The 20,658-nt window shown below is 40.5% G+C and overlaps 1 protein-coding gene and 1 long non-coding RNA gene across 7 annotated transcripts in view; one reads left to right on the top strand and one right to left on the bottom strand.

Annotated features, from left to right (window-relative positions):
* Positions 1–6,743: 6,743 nt before the first annotated feature.
* Positions 6,744–12,245, bottom strand: LOC141769343 (uncharacterized). Its single transcript, XR_012594285.1, has 3 exons — positions 12,108–12,245; positions 11,712–11,917; positions 6,744–7,049 (listed from the first exon to the last, which is right to left on the bottom strand). It is a non-coding gene; the product is annotated as an uncharacterized LOC141769343 (long non-coding RNA).
* trpm3 (transient receptor potential cation channel, subfamily M, member 3) overlaps positions 12,019–20,658 on the top strand; it is a 162,394-nt gene continuing 153,754 nt past the window's right edge. For all 6 annotated transcript variants that reach the window (XM_074638312.1, XM_074638306.1, XM_074638311.1 and 3 more), the window contains exon 1: positions 12,019–13,065. In XM_074638312.1, coding sequence (XP_074494413.1) covers positions 12,859–13,065 — 207 coding nt within the window. In that variant the 5' untranslated portion in view covers positions 12,019–12,858. The remainder of the gene's footprint in view (positions 13,066–20,658) is intronic.

Genomic DNA, 20,658 nt, shown 5'->3' with positions numbered 1-20,658 from the left:
ATGAGGCCATTAGTGGCAATCATGATGATGCTGATGACTATGATAATGATGGTGGCAACAATCACGCCGGATGATGCCAGCCTCGATCTCCAAATAAACTAATTTTCGCTGTGAAACCAATTGGCTGTTGAGGCAAATCAAGTTGAGACATGAAGTGTGGTTACCAAACTAAGATAATCATCTTCCCCTAGAGAAACGGTTGTGTCTGCTATGACTGACCAAACATCAGGGCCTGAGAGCTACAGCTCCAGGCTGTCACTGATGTATCTGATACGTCAACCGAGCTAACACCAACATTAAGTAAGCCTCCGAGAGACCAGGATTTACCCTGTGAGGGATCACAGGGTAAATCCTCTGAGACGCTCGCTCAGTATTTAGCCAGAAGACATACAGTTGGTTACTTTAAACCTATTGATAACATTTTTCAATTGGCCGGCTCAATATGTAATGCAATTGCTCAATACTTGTGTGTGTCTCCTAATAACCGTACACAGTTTTTTGTATTTATGATTGTGTGATCTCGGTATTGAGGAGGGCAAACTGTGTCATCAGCCAGACCCAAAAGCGCCACCACACTTTTCTGATTAGATATAGATTTTGTGTTTCTTTAGGTGCGAAAGGCCTTAACATTTTCTGCTTTTGCACAGTGTTGATCGATTGTCTTTAATGTCCTTGCCCTTTAATCGCATATGAAACTCTAAACTTCTATTAAACCATGATATGGAAAGACTGAATGTGTTTTGTCCCCTGTTTTGCCTTGTGTGATGCTGTTTGTGTACAAGATACGAAGCATGGAAATACATATGAGAGTACAAATCTACTGCTCAGAAAGGTTCTCTATTATCTAGTGCTTTGTACTTTTCCTTGCGCTTTTTGTGTTAATTAGGCAGTCATTGTCTGCACAGGTAAAATGAGATGAAATGGCTTTTTGTCCTTTGCTGAGGTTTTAGTGACATTGTTTCCCATTAAAGTTAAAATTCCTTTCCATCTTTTAACTAATGTAAAACACTCAATCCTTAGTTTTACAACTTAAGGTCACAAGCTTTTATTGCTTCTCTTTTATGTGCACGCTATTCATCCTCCCCCTCAGCCTCCTCCTCATCATCCTTTCCCACAATTATTGTCTCTTCTTATTTCTGCCCTACAGTACATGGAGTATTTGCAATAACAAGTTTGTTGAAGAGAACCACCCACTCGCTGCTACTCACACGAAGGTAATTGATTACTAATTGCCTCGCTTTTATGTGGACCTATTGTCTAAGATGCTATACGCCTCTCTTAATTGCTTTATCTTGTTCACACACTCTTATCTTTTCTAGGACCAATCTCTCCTGTGTGATTGTAGAAGTTTAATTTAAGTTTGAGCAGGTTTATGGTGTGTGTGTGTGTACAGTATGTGTGTGTATGCAGCAGATGTACACGGTTACATGATGGGGCGGTGTGGAAATGAATGAAGCTCTGATCAGTACCAGTTTCTACCTGATGTGACAGCCCACGATTGGATGAGCCACTTTGCCATCTCACAGCTGCATCAGCATAGACAGGCCATGACGGGAGAAGAGACAAAGAGATGGAGGAAGAGGAGAGGAGGAGGGGGGATAGTGTGAGGATGGACGGAAAGACTAAGTATGGCAGGAAGAGAGGGGGGAAAAAAAGAAGAAAGAAACTGATTTTAAAAAACAAGACAGAAGAAGAAAGCTATTGACGAGTGAAAGAAAAGGAGAGTAGATTTGTAATGGATGGATACCAGTGGGCCAAATGAGACGTTATGTCATGCCCATGTTTCCAGACAACAGAGAGGCATCTCAGGGCCCTAAAATGATCAGCCGCTTGACAGGGGCCCCTCACTGTCGTCCAACAAGAGCGCTCCCACCCTCTGTTGCTGTGGCATCCAAGTGATCTCTTCATTAATTCATAACAGAGCGCCGAACTAAATTAGCACTCGTTAGCCACCCACTGTTTGCTTTTCTTTATTTGCTATCATTAACCCTCCTCCCTTCAAACTGTGCAGCGTGTGTGTGGTCATGTGTGTTCGTGGGGGGGCATCATAACAGCCTCACCTAGCAACCTGCCCCGGAGAGATGCTCAAAGGGTCCAGATCACTGGGGGTGACACACACACTGAGTCTCCCACCCGGCAGCCCCTCAGAGTAACTGTGACTCAGGTGGTTTTGTTGATGACGATCCACCTGCCAGATGCTCGTCAGGCCCAGACGGCTGCCGGATCTGCAGGAACAGGTCTTCCCCAAACACCCCCGTTTTCATTCTATTTCACACTCTTTCACTCTGCTGAAACACAAGGCCTTGCCAGCTTATTACAGGGAAGAAGACGCAGACTGATCAGCCAATGAGGAAGAGCAGAAGAGACGTGCCACGTTACTGAGGGAAAAGGGACACCATTGCTTCGTCTTCATCACCTTGGAGAATTGATTTAACCTTCATGGCTGCCAGATGAGAGATGTTTTGCGTAGAGGTGCAACACAAGAAGAAATCCTCTATTTCTTCTTCATCTTCTTCCTCTTTCTGACGTTTCAGGCTCAAACCAAGACAACAAGCACTTATACAAACCAGCAACTAAGAGTTTTAGATCATTACTATACCTGATGATACTAATCGGAGGCTTGTTTTGGCGTTGAGGCTACAATGAGATGATTGTGGAATATCTGGAACCTCGTCGCCGGCCCAGCGTTTCTCCTGGACCTACAGATGTGTTTTAATAGAGACTGACAGCGTCACACACACACACTCGCACACGTACACAGGCGACGTCATGCCCTGTCCTCCAACACGCCTCCACTAGCAGAGCGACGTCTTGCCCACCTGTGGCTCCTGACTCCTGGAGCCAGCCATCTTCTCTCTCAGCCACCACTTCTCTCTCCTTCCAATCATCTGGCTTTTTTCTCTCTTTCCTCACCTGGTTGTGAAAGCTTTACACTTTTCTGGTGAAAGTTTTTTTTTTTTTTAAAAAGGAAAGAAGGACTTTTGCTCAGGAGAGGATTCAGAAGTTCAAGACTCAAGTTGGGGGCGAGAAGGAAAGCGATTCCCAAAGGAGCCTCAGAGACCTTCAGAGTGGTAAGACATCGGCCCTTTTGAATGTGAATGCTCTCTTGGAGCCGAAGCTTGACCTGACTGTGTAAAAAACTGACGAATGATGATTTTACACGTACACAAAAAGTTTGATAAAAATTGTAGTTGAGAGGCGAAAAAAGTAGTGGAATCGAGGACACAGTGATTTGGCAAATAACTAAAGTGTTACTTTTGGGATTTTTCATGTGTTGATTTTTTATTGGGTGATGATAAAAAATGCATTATGTGAGCCGTAGTAACAGATCAATGCTGCGAAATGGTTCGGCTGCTGGGGTGCTAAATAAATGATAGGCGACTCCCCATATTCCCTCTGATTCTTGATTTTGCGCCTCCATCTGTTGGCCGTTGGACACTGAAGCAACCATATGCTCTCTATGTATAAATCATACACAATAGCCTGATCCCTGTTGGTCTGATAAAACATGGATTCAGCACATTTCCCCAGAACAAGCCTTAGAGGGATTCTCTGCCCCCTAAACACAGTGATCTCGATGCTTCAGTCTTTTCTTAAATCTTTGCTTTTCTTTGGACTTTGAGAGCAGATTAATGTAATAACCTGTCCTATGGGATGTTTAGTTTTCTCCATCACACCTTTAACAGCTATAACAGCATTACCTGCCACAGCTGAGGGCCAAGCATAGTTTTATAAAAGAGTTTTATCTCTATGTTGCAAAAGTGTCTGAAGACGGAAGATTCGTTCACGACCTGCAGTTCTCCCCTTAGCGGAGAGTTCTCATTACAGATTGAATTTTTTGTGTGTGTATTTTACATGTGGACGTGCACATGCTTTGGTCTCTCCTCCATGATTCAGTGATCAGTGACTTGTCTCCTAGCCGGTCTGTTTCTGTCGTTCAGACACAGATGAGCTATCCCTCATTAGTGTGTGTATATGTGTGGCTCAGACAGAGAGCCAGCACTAGTGAGTCAGTCAAACCCACACATGCATATACACACAAAATTACAAGTGCATCATCGCGTGAGCATATTGAGAATATCATGGGTTTGCTGCCTGCCATTTAGACTGTTGTCAAACAGCCTGTGAGATGTGTAGGAGTTTCAGCGGCGCTATAGACAGTTTTGGTGACACCTCTCTACAGGAGGCTGCGTTTCGCTTTTTGGCTCATCTGCTATTAAAGCTTGTCAGCTAGTTGAGTCTTTCCCAGCTGAATTACAGACAGCTGCGGAAAGGTTGAAACGACAGAATAAGGAATACGGTTCTAATCTAATCATGGGTTTATTGATTTGTGTAGTTGCAGGATGATCACAAGCTGCAGTGTTGATTTTGTAGATATCTCTCTCTCTCTCTTTGGGCAAGTCATACTCCACTCCACCAGCATTATCTGTAAATATGTACCTGGTGCACAACGCAGGCGTATTAGGCCCAAATTCACAAATTTGGGCAAACAGAAACACACATATTGTCTGTGGATGCGATGCGTGAATTATTGATGGCGTCAGCCTGCTTAAAAATGCATCCCCAACCTTTCTGTCGCACAGAGAGAGGAAGCAGTAATTAGTGTTCGGATATGAGAGGCGACAGAGGCTAATTATCAGTGAGGTAATCACTGCAGCCCTCGTACACTTTGTTTTGGAATAAACTGTCTTTTTTATTTTTGACAGATTCTGCAGGTGTATATAAATTTGACAAAAATGCTATATTGTTAATTAGTTTCATCACAGGATCCAGCTGGTTTGGTTTCGAGGGAGTAAAAGGGTATGAGAATGAGAGAAGCTGTCTGTTCCTTTTGCATTAATGTACAACAAAGTGAAAAAAAAAAAAAGATGGGGGTGATGTCTGATTGTGAAAATGTAAATGCAGAGTCGGGGGAAAGACTCGGATGAGCCACTCAGCAGAGCATTCCACGTTCGAGGACGAGACCAGATCCAGAATTCATTACTCCAATTTCCTACATTGATTTGCTCATTTAAGTGAGGTGGCTACATGCCAGACTCGGAGCATGGCACTCACAGCTGAATAAATTAAAGAAAAAGTAGGAATGGACAGATGGGGAGTGGGAACCACTGCAGATGGGAGAAAATGCCGAGTAGGAGGAGAAAACGAAGTCAGAGGAGCAAAGAACAGCTCCGCCTGCTCGAGTCTAGCTGGTTGCAATGAAGCTCGAGAAGCTGATGACGGTCAGATCTTGTGAAGGAATCGGGTGTGACAGGTGAGAGCTGGAACTGTGCTGGAGTCTGTCACACCTGCCTACTGCCATTAATACCAATGATTACTTAGTATGGAGCTCTCTCTCTCTCTTTCTCTGAACAGTGAGTGGTATCTTTCTTCAGGAAATGTAAAGTCTAACATACAAAGACTAGAACCCAATTTCAAAACACACATTAATATATTAATTGAATTAATATTTTGTTTCATTTCACTTTAGTGAACACTGACATATTTGCAGTTGGAAATCAGGATATTCCCCACTGTGCTGTCAGTATATACTGTATATGGACACCGATGAGAAAAGAGACTTATGGCTGCAGAAATCAGATCATCAGCACCATAGAAATGAATAAAAATCACCATGAAATCAGATTAAGAAAGGTAAAGTAAAGTAAAGCGTTGCATGCCAAAGATTGTCTCTGATTTTTTGGTCCGTTGGCACCATAGCATCTGGTCATGACAGTGTTCAATTAATTAAAACTCAAAAATGTTTTAAATAAAGAAATGTATTTTGTCTTTACAATTAGGGCTGTCACATTGTCAGATTCTCACTACAAGGTTATCGTGGCCAAAAAAATTCACAATAACGATATCTATCGAAGATTTGAAATGAAGAATAATAATGTTATCAGTCAAATTCATCTTTAACTTTGTTTATTGTGTGTTTTGTCTATTTTTTGGCAAGTGAATTACACTCAAAATACGAGTGTAAGGAGGTGGAGAGAGTCTGTAACCATAACTATATATACTAAATGATTTAAGAGGCTCTGGATTACGATATTATCTTAATATCACAATATTATCATATGTGTAACATGATATCAATATTTCATTTTTTAATATCACGGTTATCGTCAATACCGGTATATTGTGACAAACCTAATTACAATATGCGTATCTTTGTGGCCTATTTGAAAATTAAATCCACATTCTGCAGTTTGCCTCCCTGTTATCTTTCTCCGTGATTGGAAACATTAATTCAGTGTGTCTTAGTAACATTTTGAATTAACTGAGGTTTGAATTAGGACTGACTTGATTTCGAAGCTTCGACCATTACCATGGCAATCAACGTCCAAATCACTATTTGAATGCTTTGAAGCCCAAAAAATGGTATTCGGGACAGCCCTAGTTGGAATATTTTCATAACCCCTGAACAAAAAACATCTGTCAAAGCCGTTTGAGGGAAAAACACTGGGGCAAAGTTCAGGATGAGAATTAGTCAAATCATTAAAATCCTGCTGGCAGCCAATTAAGCAAACCTTCACTTTAACCTCGAAAACATTGTGTGCAATAATTCTTAACTTCATATCACCTGGATTTCCTCTTAGAAAAGAAACAGACTGAATGTGTGTGTGTGTGTGTGTGTGTGTGTGTGTGTGTGTGTGTGTGTGTCCATTCAACATATTGCATCATGCTTACAGTATGAAGATGTGGAATCAACAGGTCCTTTGTACAGGAAGTACGAGACTAATCGACTAGAGGCGTAAAAATACAAATTTAGAAATTCAAACATTATTACAATTTTTGTTATAATACTATTTTGTTTGAAATGTCACAAATGTAAGGGAATTATGAAATTAGACTCAAACTTTGTTTTATTTGATGTATTATTTCAAAGATTTGAAACCCATTGACATCATTACGAAGTACATCAGAAATGTTCTTACTTTCTTCTCTCTCTCTCTCTGATTTTGCCCTCCAGAGGAAAATGACGAGGAAATCGCACACTAGAAGAGTTCTGGCCCCGCTCTGCATAGAATTGAAGGTAGGAAACACACTTCCTGTTCCTCCAGGATCTTCAAAATAAGAGACAGACAATAGATCACGAAAAAGAATGAGTTCATAATAATGCATGTGTTGACTGTATACATTTAGATTCACATTTATTTATTTATAATCACAATATAAGCTGATTAAGATCTGAAATTATTTTAAAAGCTCATCTGCAAAATAGTCTGCTTTTACTGCTGCTGATTAATTTCAGATGGATGCTTAGTCGTGCAATTAATTACCAACATTTCAAAGGGGACAAAAGGTTTACAACATTGCAGAATTTGTTCACCCTTGAATTTTAATACAAGTGTATTGAGGTCAACGAAATGTGAAAGCTAAGCTTCTTCAAATTTTATACAGTACATATAAACACTCTATAATCAAATACTTGTAAAATTAAAGTGATTGCAATCAGGCTTTTAGTCTGAAAACATTAAATCATTCTCTGTATTTAACTTGTGGCTCACATTTGTGCCTACATTTTGGAGTGCAAAGATGTCTCATTCTGATATTCATGTTCGGTCAAAGCTGGGTACTTTCTGACTGTCAGAGAAGTGGTGACACATACTGTGGAGAAGATTTTATGTGCACTGATTTGAAATCTCAGACTTAGAAAAGAACCTAAGCTGGGGTTATATGAAAGTTGGATAAATTGGCGTTCAGAATGAGATGAATAATTTGTTCCGCAAGATCAATTTGTTCGTTTTAAAAATGATTGAAACAATAACATCACGACTTGGTGATGGGGATGATACACGGCACCTCAGGGTTAAAAAAATCAAAGCATTTCCTAATGTTTTCTCATGGCTTTGGAGAAGAGATGCACTTTGATCATCAATAAACTTCCAGATGAAAAAGTAATGTCTTGATAAGAAGGTCTGACAATGAATATTTGTTTTAGAGATTACAAACTAACTGAGCAATTTTCTCAAGCATTCTGTTATTCCTTTAGGTAATGGCATCTCCTTTTGCCGGGGCATGCTTTGCTCTTTTCTTTCCTTTTTCTGTAACTTGTTAGAGCTTGACACTACACAACCCCAGAAAGAGCATTCCACTAATCAGACAGCCAATTAAAAAGCCTCGCCGAGAAAAGTTACTTAGGGATTGAAGTTTGATGAAATGAACTGAGATTAACGGGTATACTTTGGTCAGACGAGCAACTCTGTGTGTGTTTTTGATCATATTTATCCTTTAAAATAATTGGTGGCCATTTACATGTCAGCCTCACACTATGAAACTGAACAAGATGTCCTCTTATCGGTTTTTGCAATTTATTCCTTTCCATGCATGCGTGTGAGAAAATGTTGTTATCTGCTATTTGTTCGACACAGCTCTGGCAATTCAGGAGATCAGTGATCCTGTAAGGCGGTTGCATATTAGTGTGCACGTCTATATGTGTGTGTATTTGTAAGAGACGGAAAAACATTCATATTTTTGCGAGTGATTGGTTGTGTGTCGGCTGCTGGTGTGTTTTCATGGATGTAAATGGTATGAAATTGTACATGAGGGCACGTGGGGATACATGGGAGGATTATAATGAAGCACTGATGATGCAACTCAAAGTTTTCGGCTTAGTAACCATGGCAACCACACAGCCCTGTGGGTACATCTTTGATGTTAAAGAAAGGGGGTGGTACTGGGGGACAAGAAGAAAGGCACATGTCAGCTTCGTACAGACCGACGAGTCCAAACTCTAAACACTCTGCGTCAGATTTCCTGAAAGCCCCCATGGCTGTCTACAAGTCTTATTATTTCCCCTTCTGCTTTTCAGAGTTTCTGTTTTCTCGCTCTCTCAGGGTTTCTCAACCTTTTTGCCCTGAGTCCCCATTTTCCTCATGAACCCAGTAAATTGTAAGTAATATTGACTACTGTAAACTTGAATTTAGCATGACATTTGGTTTTCGGTCTTCAAGAGCTAGCGCCAAAATGTTTTTATAGAAACTACGATTTGGGATAACCTCTATCTTTTTGTTGAAATCTATTTTAGAAATCAATACATCAGTTTTATCTCTTGCATCCCTCTCCGTGTGTTGATATCCTGTGTGTCATTTCTATAATTGCTATAGTCTCATTCTCAAATTTGACAAACACATTTATTTTGCATTAACTTTTGAAAAGTTGGAAAAACTACCATGCAATTCTCTCTCTCTCTCTCTCTCTCTCTCTCTCTTCCACATCACACACAACACATATCATGTTTTATATTCTAATCAAAAGCCTTCACTGAATTAATTTTCCCATTAATTACCAACAAAATGGCCATTAATCAGTATTTTTTTTTTTACATTAACCAATATGTTAACATTAATTTAGTTTTACATTCTAATTAAGGTAACAGGCTCTGATAAACCAACTGTATCCTCCTACCTGTCCAGGACCAAACAGTAGACAAAGCCACTATTGCTCCTGAAGAAAGCCGACCATCTAACAGCTACAGTAGTCTTTGGACATCTTTCTCGGGAGTTGGTGGAGACCAAACCAGAGCTAAAATAAGAGTGAATATGGGATTATTGTTGACCATATGTGGACAGAAATCGATGTGTAGCTCGGTTTCAGCTCAAGGGGTTAAAATATTTCGGCTCAAGTATAGCAAGAATTTGAAAATGTTTGAGTTTGGCGACTCCTAGTGGTAGTATGTGTATAATTATGTCTAAAAAGACACTGCCCCTGACATCAGCCAGTGTTGCCAGATTGGGCTACTTTTGATAAAGTTGGGCTGGGAAAAATAGCATTGGACTGGTAGAATGAAATTTGGGCTGTTTTTGTCAAATTTGGCAGGGTTTTGAAAATATTGTGAAAACCAAATTACCTAACAAGCTGTCATCTTATGATCAAAAACACATATACATAATTCAGTAAACTTGATTGTGTCCACTCACTCATATTATTGACTCATTTAAATTGAGACATTTTTGATTGACATGAGTTTCAATTGAGATAACGACCTCCTTACCTTGATCATCATCATCATCATTGACATGGGCCTTTTGTTTATCTGGTTGCAGTCTCTGTGGGTTGCCATATAGCCTATTCATCTAACATTTTATCTTTGGTTATTTAATGTAGTTATGAAGCTTTGTATGCTTAAGGTGTGTTTTCTATTGTGCATGTAATGGTTTTAAACAGGTGTCTGGCAAGGCTATGATTTGGCCTGTTTTAATTGAATTGGGCGGATTTTTAAGTTGTGATTTGGCGGAAAACTGACAATCTGATCTGGCAACACTGAGCAGCAAGGACAAGACGAAGCAGCACATGTTGGCTGGTCGTCTTCTGATCCGCACATTTACAGTCATTTACAGTTAGGTAAAGTAACCTACTTACACACACTGCAGTTATGTTACGCAATGAATTCATCATAGTTAATTATAATAAGTGTTTATTATAATAGTTTTATCTAGCTTAATTAAGTGACTAATTTGTACTGTGGTGCTAAATGCCAGTAGACTAGCCAACGTTGCTTTCTTGATTTATCTGAGCATATTGTAAATGCCAAAACTCTCTTCATTACTCAGTAAATGCATTTTTGCAAATTGCTTAAACATTTTCCAACTGTAGTGCAGCACTTTGAGTTTTGCTATTTCCATTCAGCTTTTCTGACGAAATACATTATAATTGGCCAAAGATGAATTACGGTGTCAGTGATTCAGTACAGTCATAATGAGAGCTGACTTTGAAGTCCCCATGGTGGTGTATGTTTGATCAAAAGTTGTGATTATGGGTCTCTCCTTCTCCCTCCTTCTCCCTCCTTCTCCTGCTCACACACTTGTTCACTCTCACTACTCTCATCCTTCAGGGAATATCTGTCTTGTTTTTCACTTTTCTCCATCACTCACTTTCACTTTCTCTCTCTCAATCTCAAATTACAATTCAAATTCAAAAGGGCTTTATTGGCAGGGGAAACATATGTTTACATTGCCAAAACAAGTGTGAAATAAATACAAAAATGTGCATACAATAAGTAAAGATCTACTAGAATATAGAAATGTGTATACAGAGCAGTGTAATGTTGCAACATTGTGATAAAAATGTATAGATAAAAATAGGTAAATAGCTAAAGTTTAACTTAATTTGATTTTGCTCTTATATATACAGTATATACAGATAAGTTAAGATAAAAATAGAAAAATGTAGACATTGCAGTTAAAAAATATAAATATATTTATTTATTTATATATTATATAAATAAAATTAAGTGAGAACTGTGTAAACACTGCAACATTTTTTTTAAAGAAATGTATTTAAAGGTATGTGTTCTGTGTATGTACACAGTTAGTCTACAGAGATTACAGTGCAAATCATTGGTCAGCGCAGGAATACACATATTTCTCTCTCTCTCACACTCTCTCTCTCTCTCTCTCTCTTACGCACGCACGTACATAAATACACACTGGAGTTATTCCCAGGTGGTAAATGGTTGCTGGGAGCGACGACGGCAATGTCCCTGGTGTACAGACACTGTCACCTCTCCTTACTCTGTCTCCCTGTCTCTATCCCGCTATTTCACTTGCTCTCTCTCGCTCTGTGTGTGTCTCTCACTCTGTCTCTCTCATCTTGTTCCCGTGTCCCAGAATATTTCAATCATATTCTTTGGCCAAAATAGAACCAAAAAGCATTTTAGATTCTCATAGAATTACACGTAATTTTTCCCTCACAACTGCACCTGAAGAAATTACTAAAATTCTCACCTTTTGTCAACTCCACAACTCCACAGCATGGCATCCCCTTTTAGCACAGCTGAAATACTTTGAGAGCGAAAGAAGATGATGACCAGTACTGCAGCACGAAATTGGAAAAAGTAGAGAACATCACAACCGCCAGTTTCATTTGATATCGTCCCTTTACTCTTCAACTGCAACAGAGAAACTGAGGCTCAGGTGGCTTAACTCATGAACTGTGAACCATGCACATCAAAGAGGACGAAGAGAAGAAAGAGACACGTGAGACATGTACCCCGCACAGAAAAGAGGAGTGAGATTGTGAATGAAAGCTCAGGGAACAAGAGGAAGAGGAGAGGGAGGAGATGGAGGTTTAGTAGCTATGGGTATTCAAAGCTCACTGTTTCCAGTGAGAGAGTGACTTACTGAACAGGGTGTCTGTCTCTGTGCCTCTCAGTCAGCTTAAATCAGCTCTGCACTATTCTCAACAGGAACCCTGCGCCTCCAGAGACTCTTTTCTTGTCTCTTCGTTTTCCTTGTCTGGTAGCCTTTTCTTTTTTCCTCTCTCCACCTGTCTCGCTGTCATTTGCTCTTCTCTCTCTGTCTTGAAACCCCTTTCACCCGGATCTGAACATCGTACCCTCCAACCTCCTCCCCTCCTCCTCCCTCCCTCCTCCCTCCCTCTCTATTTCCCTTGCCTTGTTTCCCGGTTTCTCTCTCTCGCTCTCTCTCCCCGTGAGGAGGGAAAACAGCATCAACGGCCGAGCCGCAGTAACAGCACATGCAACAGGGTGCAGACAGCACCTTCTGCTTCGCCACCTCTCCTCTCTTGACTCTCGTCCCTCCCAGAGGACGGCTTACAGGGAAGAAAAGAAGAGCACAGGAGTGCAGCCGAGCAGGTGAAGATCTGTTGTCCCACTACTTTTTGATCAAAAGATCAGAGGAGGGGAAAAAATAAAAGAAACGGGGGAGAAAGGAGTTGGAAATTTCTCTCGCACAATCTCTCAAAGTGCGAAAGAAAGAGGACAGAGACTGAAGCGAGTCAGGCTTGTTCACTAGGCAGCAGAGTTGGGAATGAATTGAAGATGCCACCTGTGGCTCTAGTTTGATTAGCCTCCTCGAGTCAGCGTGGCTGCCTCACTTCCCACATCTTTTTTGACCAAATTTTTTAACGCCAATGGCTTCCAAGAAGAAGTGGGCAGCTGAGCGGAGAGAACTGCGCAGGGATCGTCCGTTCTCCACCCGGGATGATTCATCTGTTGCGTCCGGGACATCTGGGCCAGGGCGTCCCACCAGCAGGGGGCGCTTCTCGGAGTCGTGGAAGAGGATCAGCTCCAGAGGGGGGTCCACCAAGAGGGGGGCGCTCAACTCTCAGCAGCCACCGGTAAGATGTTTCGGGGATACACAGGCCCTCTCCACATGTTCCCCCAAAGATTAATCAATGACCTGGGTGCTGGGAGGGAAATGGGACAGGAAAGGCTGCTGTCAGGATAGCACCTTGCCTGGGAGGGGAGTTAAGCAGCAGTGAGAGATCAGGAGGTAAATGGGGTGGAGGAATTTGAAAGACTAACTAGTTGGTTAATTTACCAGTTTAATTTAAACATCAAAATCCATCAGTAGATTATTCCCTCTGTGGTGCCTCTTGCTTACACTTGAGTGATAAAAGTCATGTAGCATTAACCCAAAGTAAGATGCTGTTTTTGCTTCTGTGCAGTTGTTTTTAGCTTTACACAGTCTTCCACCCCCTGTTACCTTGGAAACCAGGTACTGCAGTCAGACAATATTGTATTTATATTTAGGTTTGTTTTATACATATACTCATATGCTACATAAGTGTGTTTAGATTTAAAGTCACTACACGTTCTCGGCTTTTGAGATCATGTAAGGTAATCGATGGTAGTCACCTACTGGAGCACCACAACACATTATCAACACATTAGACTTTTGGTGGTTATGGTGTCCGTGCTCTCTGTACATAATGAGTGAACTGACCAAAGGGCTAGAAGGTCGAAAAACCCTCAGCACCCAGTTGATATTTAATGGGGAAAAGAAGAAGGCACAGCTGTAGCATGCAGTAGTAATGCCTTATGAAATATCTACTGGGTGTATGAACCAAAGATGAGACAGCACTGAGGAGAAATGTGTGCCATCAACATTTGCAAGTTAGTCATCTTTTGAAAGACAATTATCTGTTTTATGGCTTTATAATCCATGCATAATGAACAGTGTTTGAGTAGCTCAGATATTACCATCTTTATAGATGCTTGGGGATCAGCTAATATTCTGCCGCAGTATTTATAAAACATGCTCTTGTCTAAGTAAAAGGGGGCATGATGATGAGCAGTGATGGCTCAACAAAGTTGCTGCCTATATCAAGAAATGCGATGATTCTTGAGGATTATTATAGTCAAATAAGCATTAATTAAGGGTGCTCTGACCAAGATTTTTTAGGTTTGATCACCGATTGCCGGAAGCAGGATCAGCCGATCCGATCATCAATCGCAGCTACAGATGGCGAGCCGGCCACGGAGCTCTGCGGCGCCGGGCCTGCGCGTGCGTTTCAATTCAGAATCAATGCTTTATTGGATTCTTCTGATCTTCCTTTATAGAGACGATTATCGGCCGATAACGATCGGTGGCCGATTTGACCGGAGCACCTTTAATATTTGTCAAGTAACATTAAGAATTTCAATAGAACAACTGACAGCTGGGAGGCTTTCAATGACTTGAGCTAATTTCTCCAGTGAAGCTATTGTTCATGGTGCAAAATCACATTTGTAGTAGTATTGTAGTGTAGTAGTAGTAGTAGTAGTAGTTTGAGGACAACTTGAAAGACTGGAAGAGAAACATTCCAGTTGTCAAACTTGTGAATGATATACCTGGAGACACAGTACAACTGTTAGTATTTGTTTAAGATTTGTCGTCAAAAAACAGTTTGTAGATATTGAGAGAATTGTGAAAAGAGGAACCACGTACTATTTTGGAAACTGGTTGCACACACTCACACACCCAGACTCTGTCTTGATATCTCTTCTCTTCCCTATTGTTATTTCACTCCATTCCCATCTTTTTTCCTTGTCTCCTGCACCTGCGTCAAGGTGCTGTGGTGCTTGTAGTGTTTCAAAATCGATGTATACTCTATGTCTTTTGGCAGCATCTGTCAGGCTAGTGGGGAAAAAAGAATTCTCCATATGGATCTGATGGATGTGGGGTCCCATCCACTCTATTTTTGAAATGTGGAACTTCACTGATGTTTCATGGATCAAGGTCAGAATAACTAAAGCTGACTGTTAGCTGGTGCTCATGGACTATCATACTTAGCCAAATCTATGGGGTGATATTTGGCAGTGATATCTGAGCTGGGAGATGTGTGGGAGACAGAGATATGCACGGTCGGTTGGAGATCCATTTCTGGTTTTTCAGCTGTGCCCCAGTAACCAGTGCTATTTTGTATTGCACACATATTCTGCTATAAAAAATATCAGATGAAGTGTTTTTTAGGCAGCAGCACTTACCATGACGTAGTGGGGCTGTCAGACAGTTTTCTCACAGATGTGAATAGGGACTATATAAATGCAAAGACGTGTGGATTTTAAAAAACTGAATCAGTATATTTTATAACAGTAGAACAAATGTATGTGTTCTCCTGTCTGCTTCTCTGGCTGCATTTATGTGTGTGTGTGTGTGTGTGTGTGTGTGTGTGTGTGTGTGTGTGTGTGTGTGTGTGTGTGTCTGTGTGCACAAAGCTAAGCCTGATCCTCTGGGATTTGTGTTGCTTGGATATGAAAAGCAGAGTGATACTACCACAACACCTCAAGTCTCAAATCATTAGACACTTTGAATCATTAGTCAGTAGTAATGACCAGGTGTGTGTGTGTGTGTTACTTAGTGAGCAATCCTGTGTGTGTGTGTGTGTGTGTGTGTGACTGACTGACTGACTGAGTGCGACAAAGAGTGAAGGATAGAAATTGGAAGAGAAACTGAGCAACAGAATTACTCCACGGGCGCTTTTTGAAAATCCAATACTCAGCGATAGCGCTGAATGAAAGATGAGGAAAATTAGAGGCCGAGTCAGATGGGGAGAGTGAGAGAGAAGAGTTTTAAGAAAATTCAACACTGTGGATTTAAGTTTGTCTCTTTGAAACCACAGTGGAAGTCTGTATGTTGCTGTCGGGTTATGGATCTATTCCTCTCAGAACAAAAAACTATTTGCATTTAGTTACCTGCAAGACAAACAAATAATAGAATAAGATATAGAACTTCTTCCAAACTTTTAACAGCTAGTCTGGCTGCTACATTGAATACATTAGAGTCTGATGTTTTTCCTGTGCTGGATTTGTTTGTCAGTGGCTCAAATTAAGTACTGTTAACAACTGGAAAAGGTGTGGAGATGCAGCAGACAAAGTTGTTACGTAATATTTTATTTGGTTTCTGAATCAGTGTAGCCATTTATCAGACTTTTGTATTTATTTTTCAGTATTTAGTTCATCTTTACACACCTACTGTACGGTATTTTCCACCTGCTGGACCTTCCTATTCTTCGTATGTGTGAGTTTGCGAAAGTCTGTAGAGATCAAGTGTGTGATAAAGCGTGTGTCTTAATTGTCACATGAATGCCCTGCAGTTCAGCCATCTGTGGATCACTGAGGCCTTCTGCTCAGTATACTGTAGCTAGAGGAATCCCCTGTCGCTTTTACAGCGAGATGAACATGTTTTTTTAGGGTTTAAATTGTGTGTGTGTGCGTGATGTTTGTTTGTGAGGGGTTTTGTGTGCTTGACTGCGTGTATTTTAATGTGTGAACCAGTATGTCATGTGGAATTTCCCTTGGAGAGTATGGCAATTTGAGATTGGATGGTGGTCTCAAAGCCTTGCAGCTCACACCATCACCCTGATGCTTTTGGCTGTAATGAGTCTCATTCTGGGACCACAATGGTCTTGAAAACAGACATTTTGCCCACTGATCACCCCTGGCTTCAGAGCATGACTTAAAAACGCCCATTTGTCTCCTTCCCTCAGTGGTCTTTAGTTGCACTGATTAGGGCTCATTGGTGGTGTTTGTCACTATGTGTTGTCTCTCATGTTGAGAAAAAGAAATAACCAATTAAAAGTTGCTCCAAACTGCATAGTCTTTTTAACTGAAACAGCAACTTGTATACATGTGCCATCAATCAAATGTAAAACATAACATCAAATGGCAAAATGATGATCCGTCATGTAGAAGGGCAGATACCAAGCTAAAAAGGCTCAAGTAAAGGGAGGATGTGGCTGTGCTCCAGTATTACAGGAGAACATGTCACAATATTGGTGTCATTATCAATAACATATCGAAATAGTCCTTTTTTGCTTATTTATTATGCTTTTGTCTGAACTACTGTGCTGTGGGTAATGATGTTGTTCTGGGTGACTAAAGAACATTGCGTCTGATTTGGATTCATGCATCCATCTAACCACTTAAACATGCCCACTTAACATCGTCATCTTTGCATCAGTTATTATGTCCCACAGCATGTGTGAACTTCAATCAGTTAATGCAGATTTAAAGATCCTAACATAGTATGGACACTTTGTTACTCTGTTACCATATCATTATATCTTATAATTAGAGTACAAACATAACAAACTCTCCATCTAACAACTGATCTCTCTTCATGCACTATACAGATATGCATACTTATATAAAAAGGACACTAAGTATTATTGATTTTCATTGCTTCATTGCAAGAAAAAGGTTTGTTTTATCAAATTGAAAAGTCAATTTGTTCTTTTCGTATCTCCTGCACCCGGGGGAATCGAAACTGAACATGTGTGAATGCTTGTTCTGGATTGTCATTACAATGAACCCAAGTGTGATATTACTTCATGAGGCAGAGATCGGAAAGAAGCAAAGATTTTTGACGGTTCCTATGGAAACGGTGCATGGTTCAGTGATTTGTGTTGTTTTTAAAAGGGATGCCTTTAGAACAAAGATCAGTGGCTCACACATTTAAAAGTGTCTTCTGTGAGTTATAGGAGCACATCTGGCATTTGTTCTTTTTGCTGCTTGGCAGCACATTCATCCAAATGACAACTTTTCAACACATTTTGGTTCTGAAATACGAATAAAGGTTCAGAGCCCTGTTGGGTTTCTGGAAACTATCTCTCCCACTGCAAAGCTCGAATTTATGCCATTTGATCATGGCAGCGACATAACAAACGAAGAATTTAACTCAAGTTGGTTAGTAGTTAGTCAGCAGTCCAGTTGTCATGTACATGCAGTGCCAAAAAAAAACATGCAGAAATATATTCAAACATATAGCTATTACAGGGTTTCCGCCAGAAAAGTCGGAGGAGTGGCTTGTCACGAAAATGACAATAGCTGGTCCACCTTAAAGGTCAGCCCACCATAAGCGAGTGAGCCTGAGCCGAAGTTGTCGCTAACTTTGTGGCTAACTCCCTTCTCTTTAATCAACAGGTGACAAGCAAGACACGGGAACCTGCCCTGGGAGTTGTTTCATTTATTCACCACAGCCTAAACTGTACACACTGCACTGCTACGTTCACAGCTATAACGTTACGCACACAACCCATGCACTGAGTTGTTCCTTAAAGCAGTTCGCTACTTGTATAACACATTTTAGTTTAAAGAATATATTAAAAATGCAACCTCAGATGCAGCCAATCATCATTGCAGTCATTGGTGGAGAGGGAGAGTAGTGGGAAGAGCACATATTCCCGAGGTTTCCCCAACCTCATACTGCTTCTGGTCTGTCAAGAAGTTAGGGTTTCAACGACTGGTGAAGTCCGGCAGTGTCTTGCAGTCCTTGGTCAGTTGAGGTGTTGCAGCATGTAGTGTTGTTTCACGTTTACTGCCTTGTCTATTGATCCGTTTGTATACAGTGTTTTTTAGGGACCAATATGATTTTAGATTGATTGTGGACTGAACCTACAGTTTCAGTCTGTTGTCATTTGTAAGAGTTACTTTACAAGAAAGGTTGACCTGATTCAACTCATTTGTGATAAAGGAGAGTTTAGAGATAGGGCTGTAGCTGTCAGAAATGAATACTAGTTGCTCTAGTTGCTAATTGTTAGTTTCCTGTCTGCCATGCATTATTCCTGGTGGTGCAGGGAGTTAGTGTAGTTGGTGTTCCTGCTTTCAGAATAAGCTCTTTGCGTACATTTAGTTTTGTGGGTTCAGCGCAATCAGTCAAATATCTTCGAGGAAATGAGACAACCAGCGGGGCGAACTATGAGTGTGCAACAAGTGAGGCTGTAGCTCCAATGTTGTGTTCACAGTGGACAGAAAAAGACAAACAAGGACTCACTCCCAAACACTGACAATATTTAATTGATTATGAAAAACACCACTATGAAATAAAATTTGCATTGGAAATGAAAACTGCTATAATTACACAAGATTACAGTAAGATTGTTACTGTGAAAAGAAGACTAATAAAATAGTATTTCATATTCTTTCACAATAATGAGTCCCCCTTTGTCTTACTCCTCAAGCAACACTTACAGATGCTCTCACACAGAGCAGAGGTACTCAACGAGGGCAGAGCATCTTACGATAAAAACATCTCATGATAAAAATGTCAAATGCTTATAATACACGGTGGCCTCTACCCATGGTGCAAAGTATAGCACAATATGAATTGGGTAGTAATGGTTTCAAATAAGATGCAGTATCCTTATTTCCCTTCATTGTGTTTTGTTTATTGAATTTATTATTCTTGAAGGATTCAATTTACATTTATTATTCAGTGTACTCTGTATACCTTTGAGTATAGGCATAATTTCACAGGATTATTTAGCTTATTTTTCTTCTGTTTTCTGAAGTGCTCATACATTTGATTAACTGTGACAAAGCACTGCTGTCTCTTTACTATAGTCAGTGCTCACTTAGATACTGCCTTCAGTTTACAGTAAGCTATTCACCTCATTATCTCATGAATACTGTAACGTCCAGTATGCGAGTGAGAGACTGAAAGAAAAAAAAAGAGAAATCTTTGAGAGCTTTCCAAACCAGTATGTTCTCCACATACTGTATTTCTCTTTGCTGCACTGCCAAACCAAATATAAACAGCAGCAAAGCTTCGGCTGCATCTGCGCTTTCATCCAGTTTCATCCAGGTCTGTCTCTCACCTGCTCCGAAGTGGAAATTGAATAGTGGTATAGTACCAACTTTCCCAGCAGCTTCATCACGCAGAGTTCTCCAGGTTGTGTCTTTGGCAGCACATAGAATATGGCAGTGTGGGTCGTTTGCAAAGACAGGATGATATAAGGATGAAAAATGGGCCCACATGGCTCACTTTGCTGCCTGAATGCTGATGAATGAGTCGGTGAGGTTAGGTCTTTCCCCTGTAGCTCTGCTTTTTCTGTGTTGTGATGAAGTTATACTTGATGTAAAGTCACTGGATTCATAATTGGGAATTTTTTAGCTGCTTTGCTTGTGCATTTTGCAGCTGTTTTTTCAGCTTAGGTATGTCACGATACCAGAAATCTAGTAGTCGATACCAATACCAATGAGTTTCCACGATTCTCCATACCAAATTCGATACCACGGTAAAAAAAAAAAAGTCAAGTCATTGTTTTGCAAGTCACAAGTAAGTCTCAAGTATGTGACTCATGTCCCAAGTCAAGTCCCAACTCAGGTCTCGAGTTCTAAACAAGCCATATGCGCTCTTCACCAAATGTAACGTAATTTTAACAGCAGAGTAACTGGATCCAACTGGTGCTCAGTAACATAATGTTAGTTACCGGAGGTAACTATTGTTGGTTTGTTTGTTTGTTTGTTTGTTTGTCTGTCTGTCTGTTAGAAGGATTACTCCAAAAGTTCGCAATGGATTTGAATGAATCAGGGGTGGGGTGTAGCACAATGAACAATCCATTAGATTTTGGTGGCGATCCGGATCATGATCCGTATTCAGGAATTTTTTTAAGGATTCCGATCAGCCTGAGCATTAAGACCACAGGGTATAACACATGCGCAGTGTA

Source organism: Sebastes fasciatus, chromosome 6 (genome assembly GCF_043250625.1).
Source record: "Sebastes fasciatus isolate fSebFas1 chromosome 6, fSebFas1.pri, whole genome shotgun sequence".
NCBI lineage: Eukaryota > Metazoa > Chordata > Actinopteri > Perciformes > Sebastidae > Sebastes > Sebastes fasciatus.
Note: the sequence above shows the minus strand (reverse complement) of the source record. Positions and strands in the feature narration are given on the sequence as shown.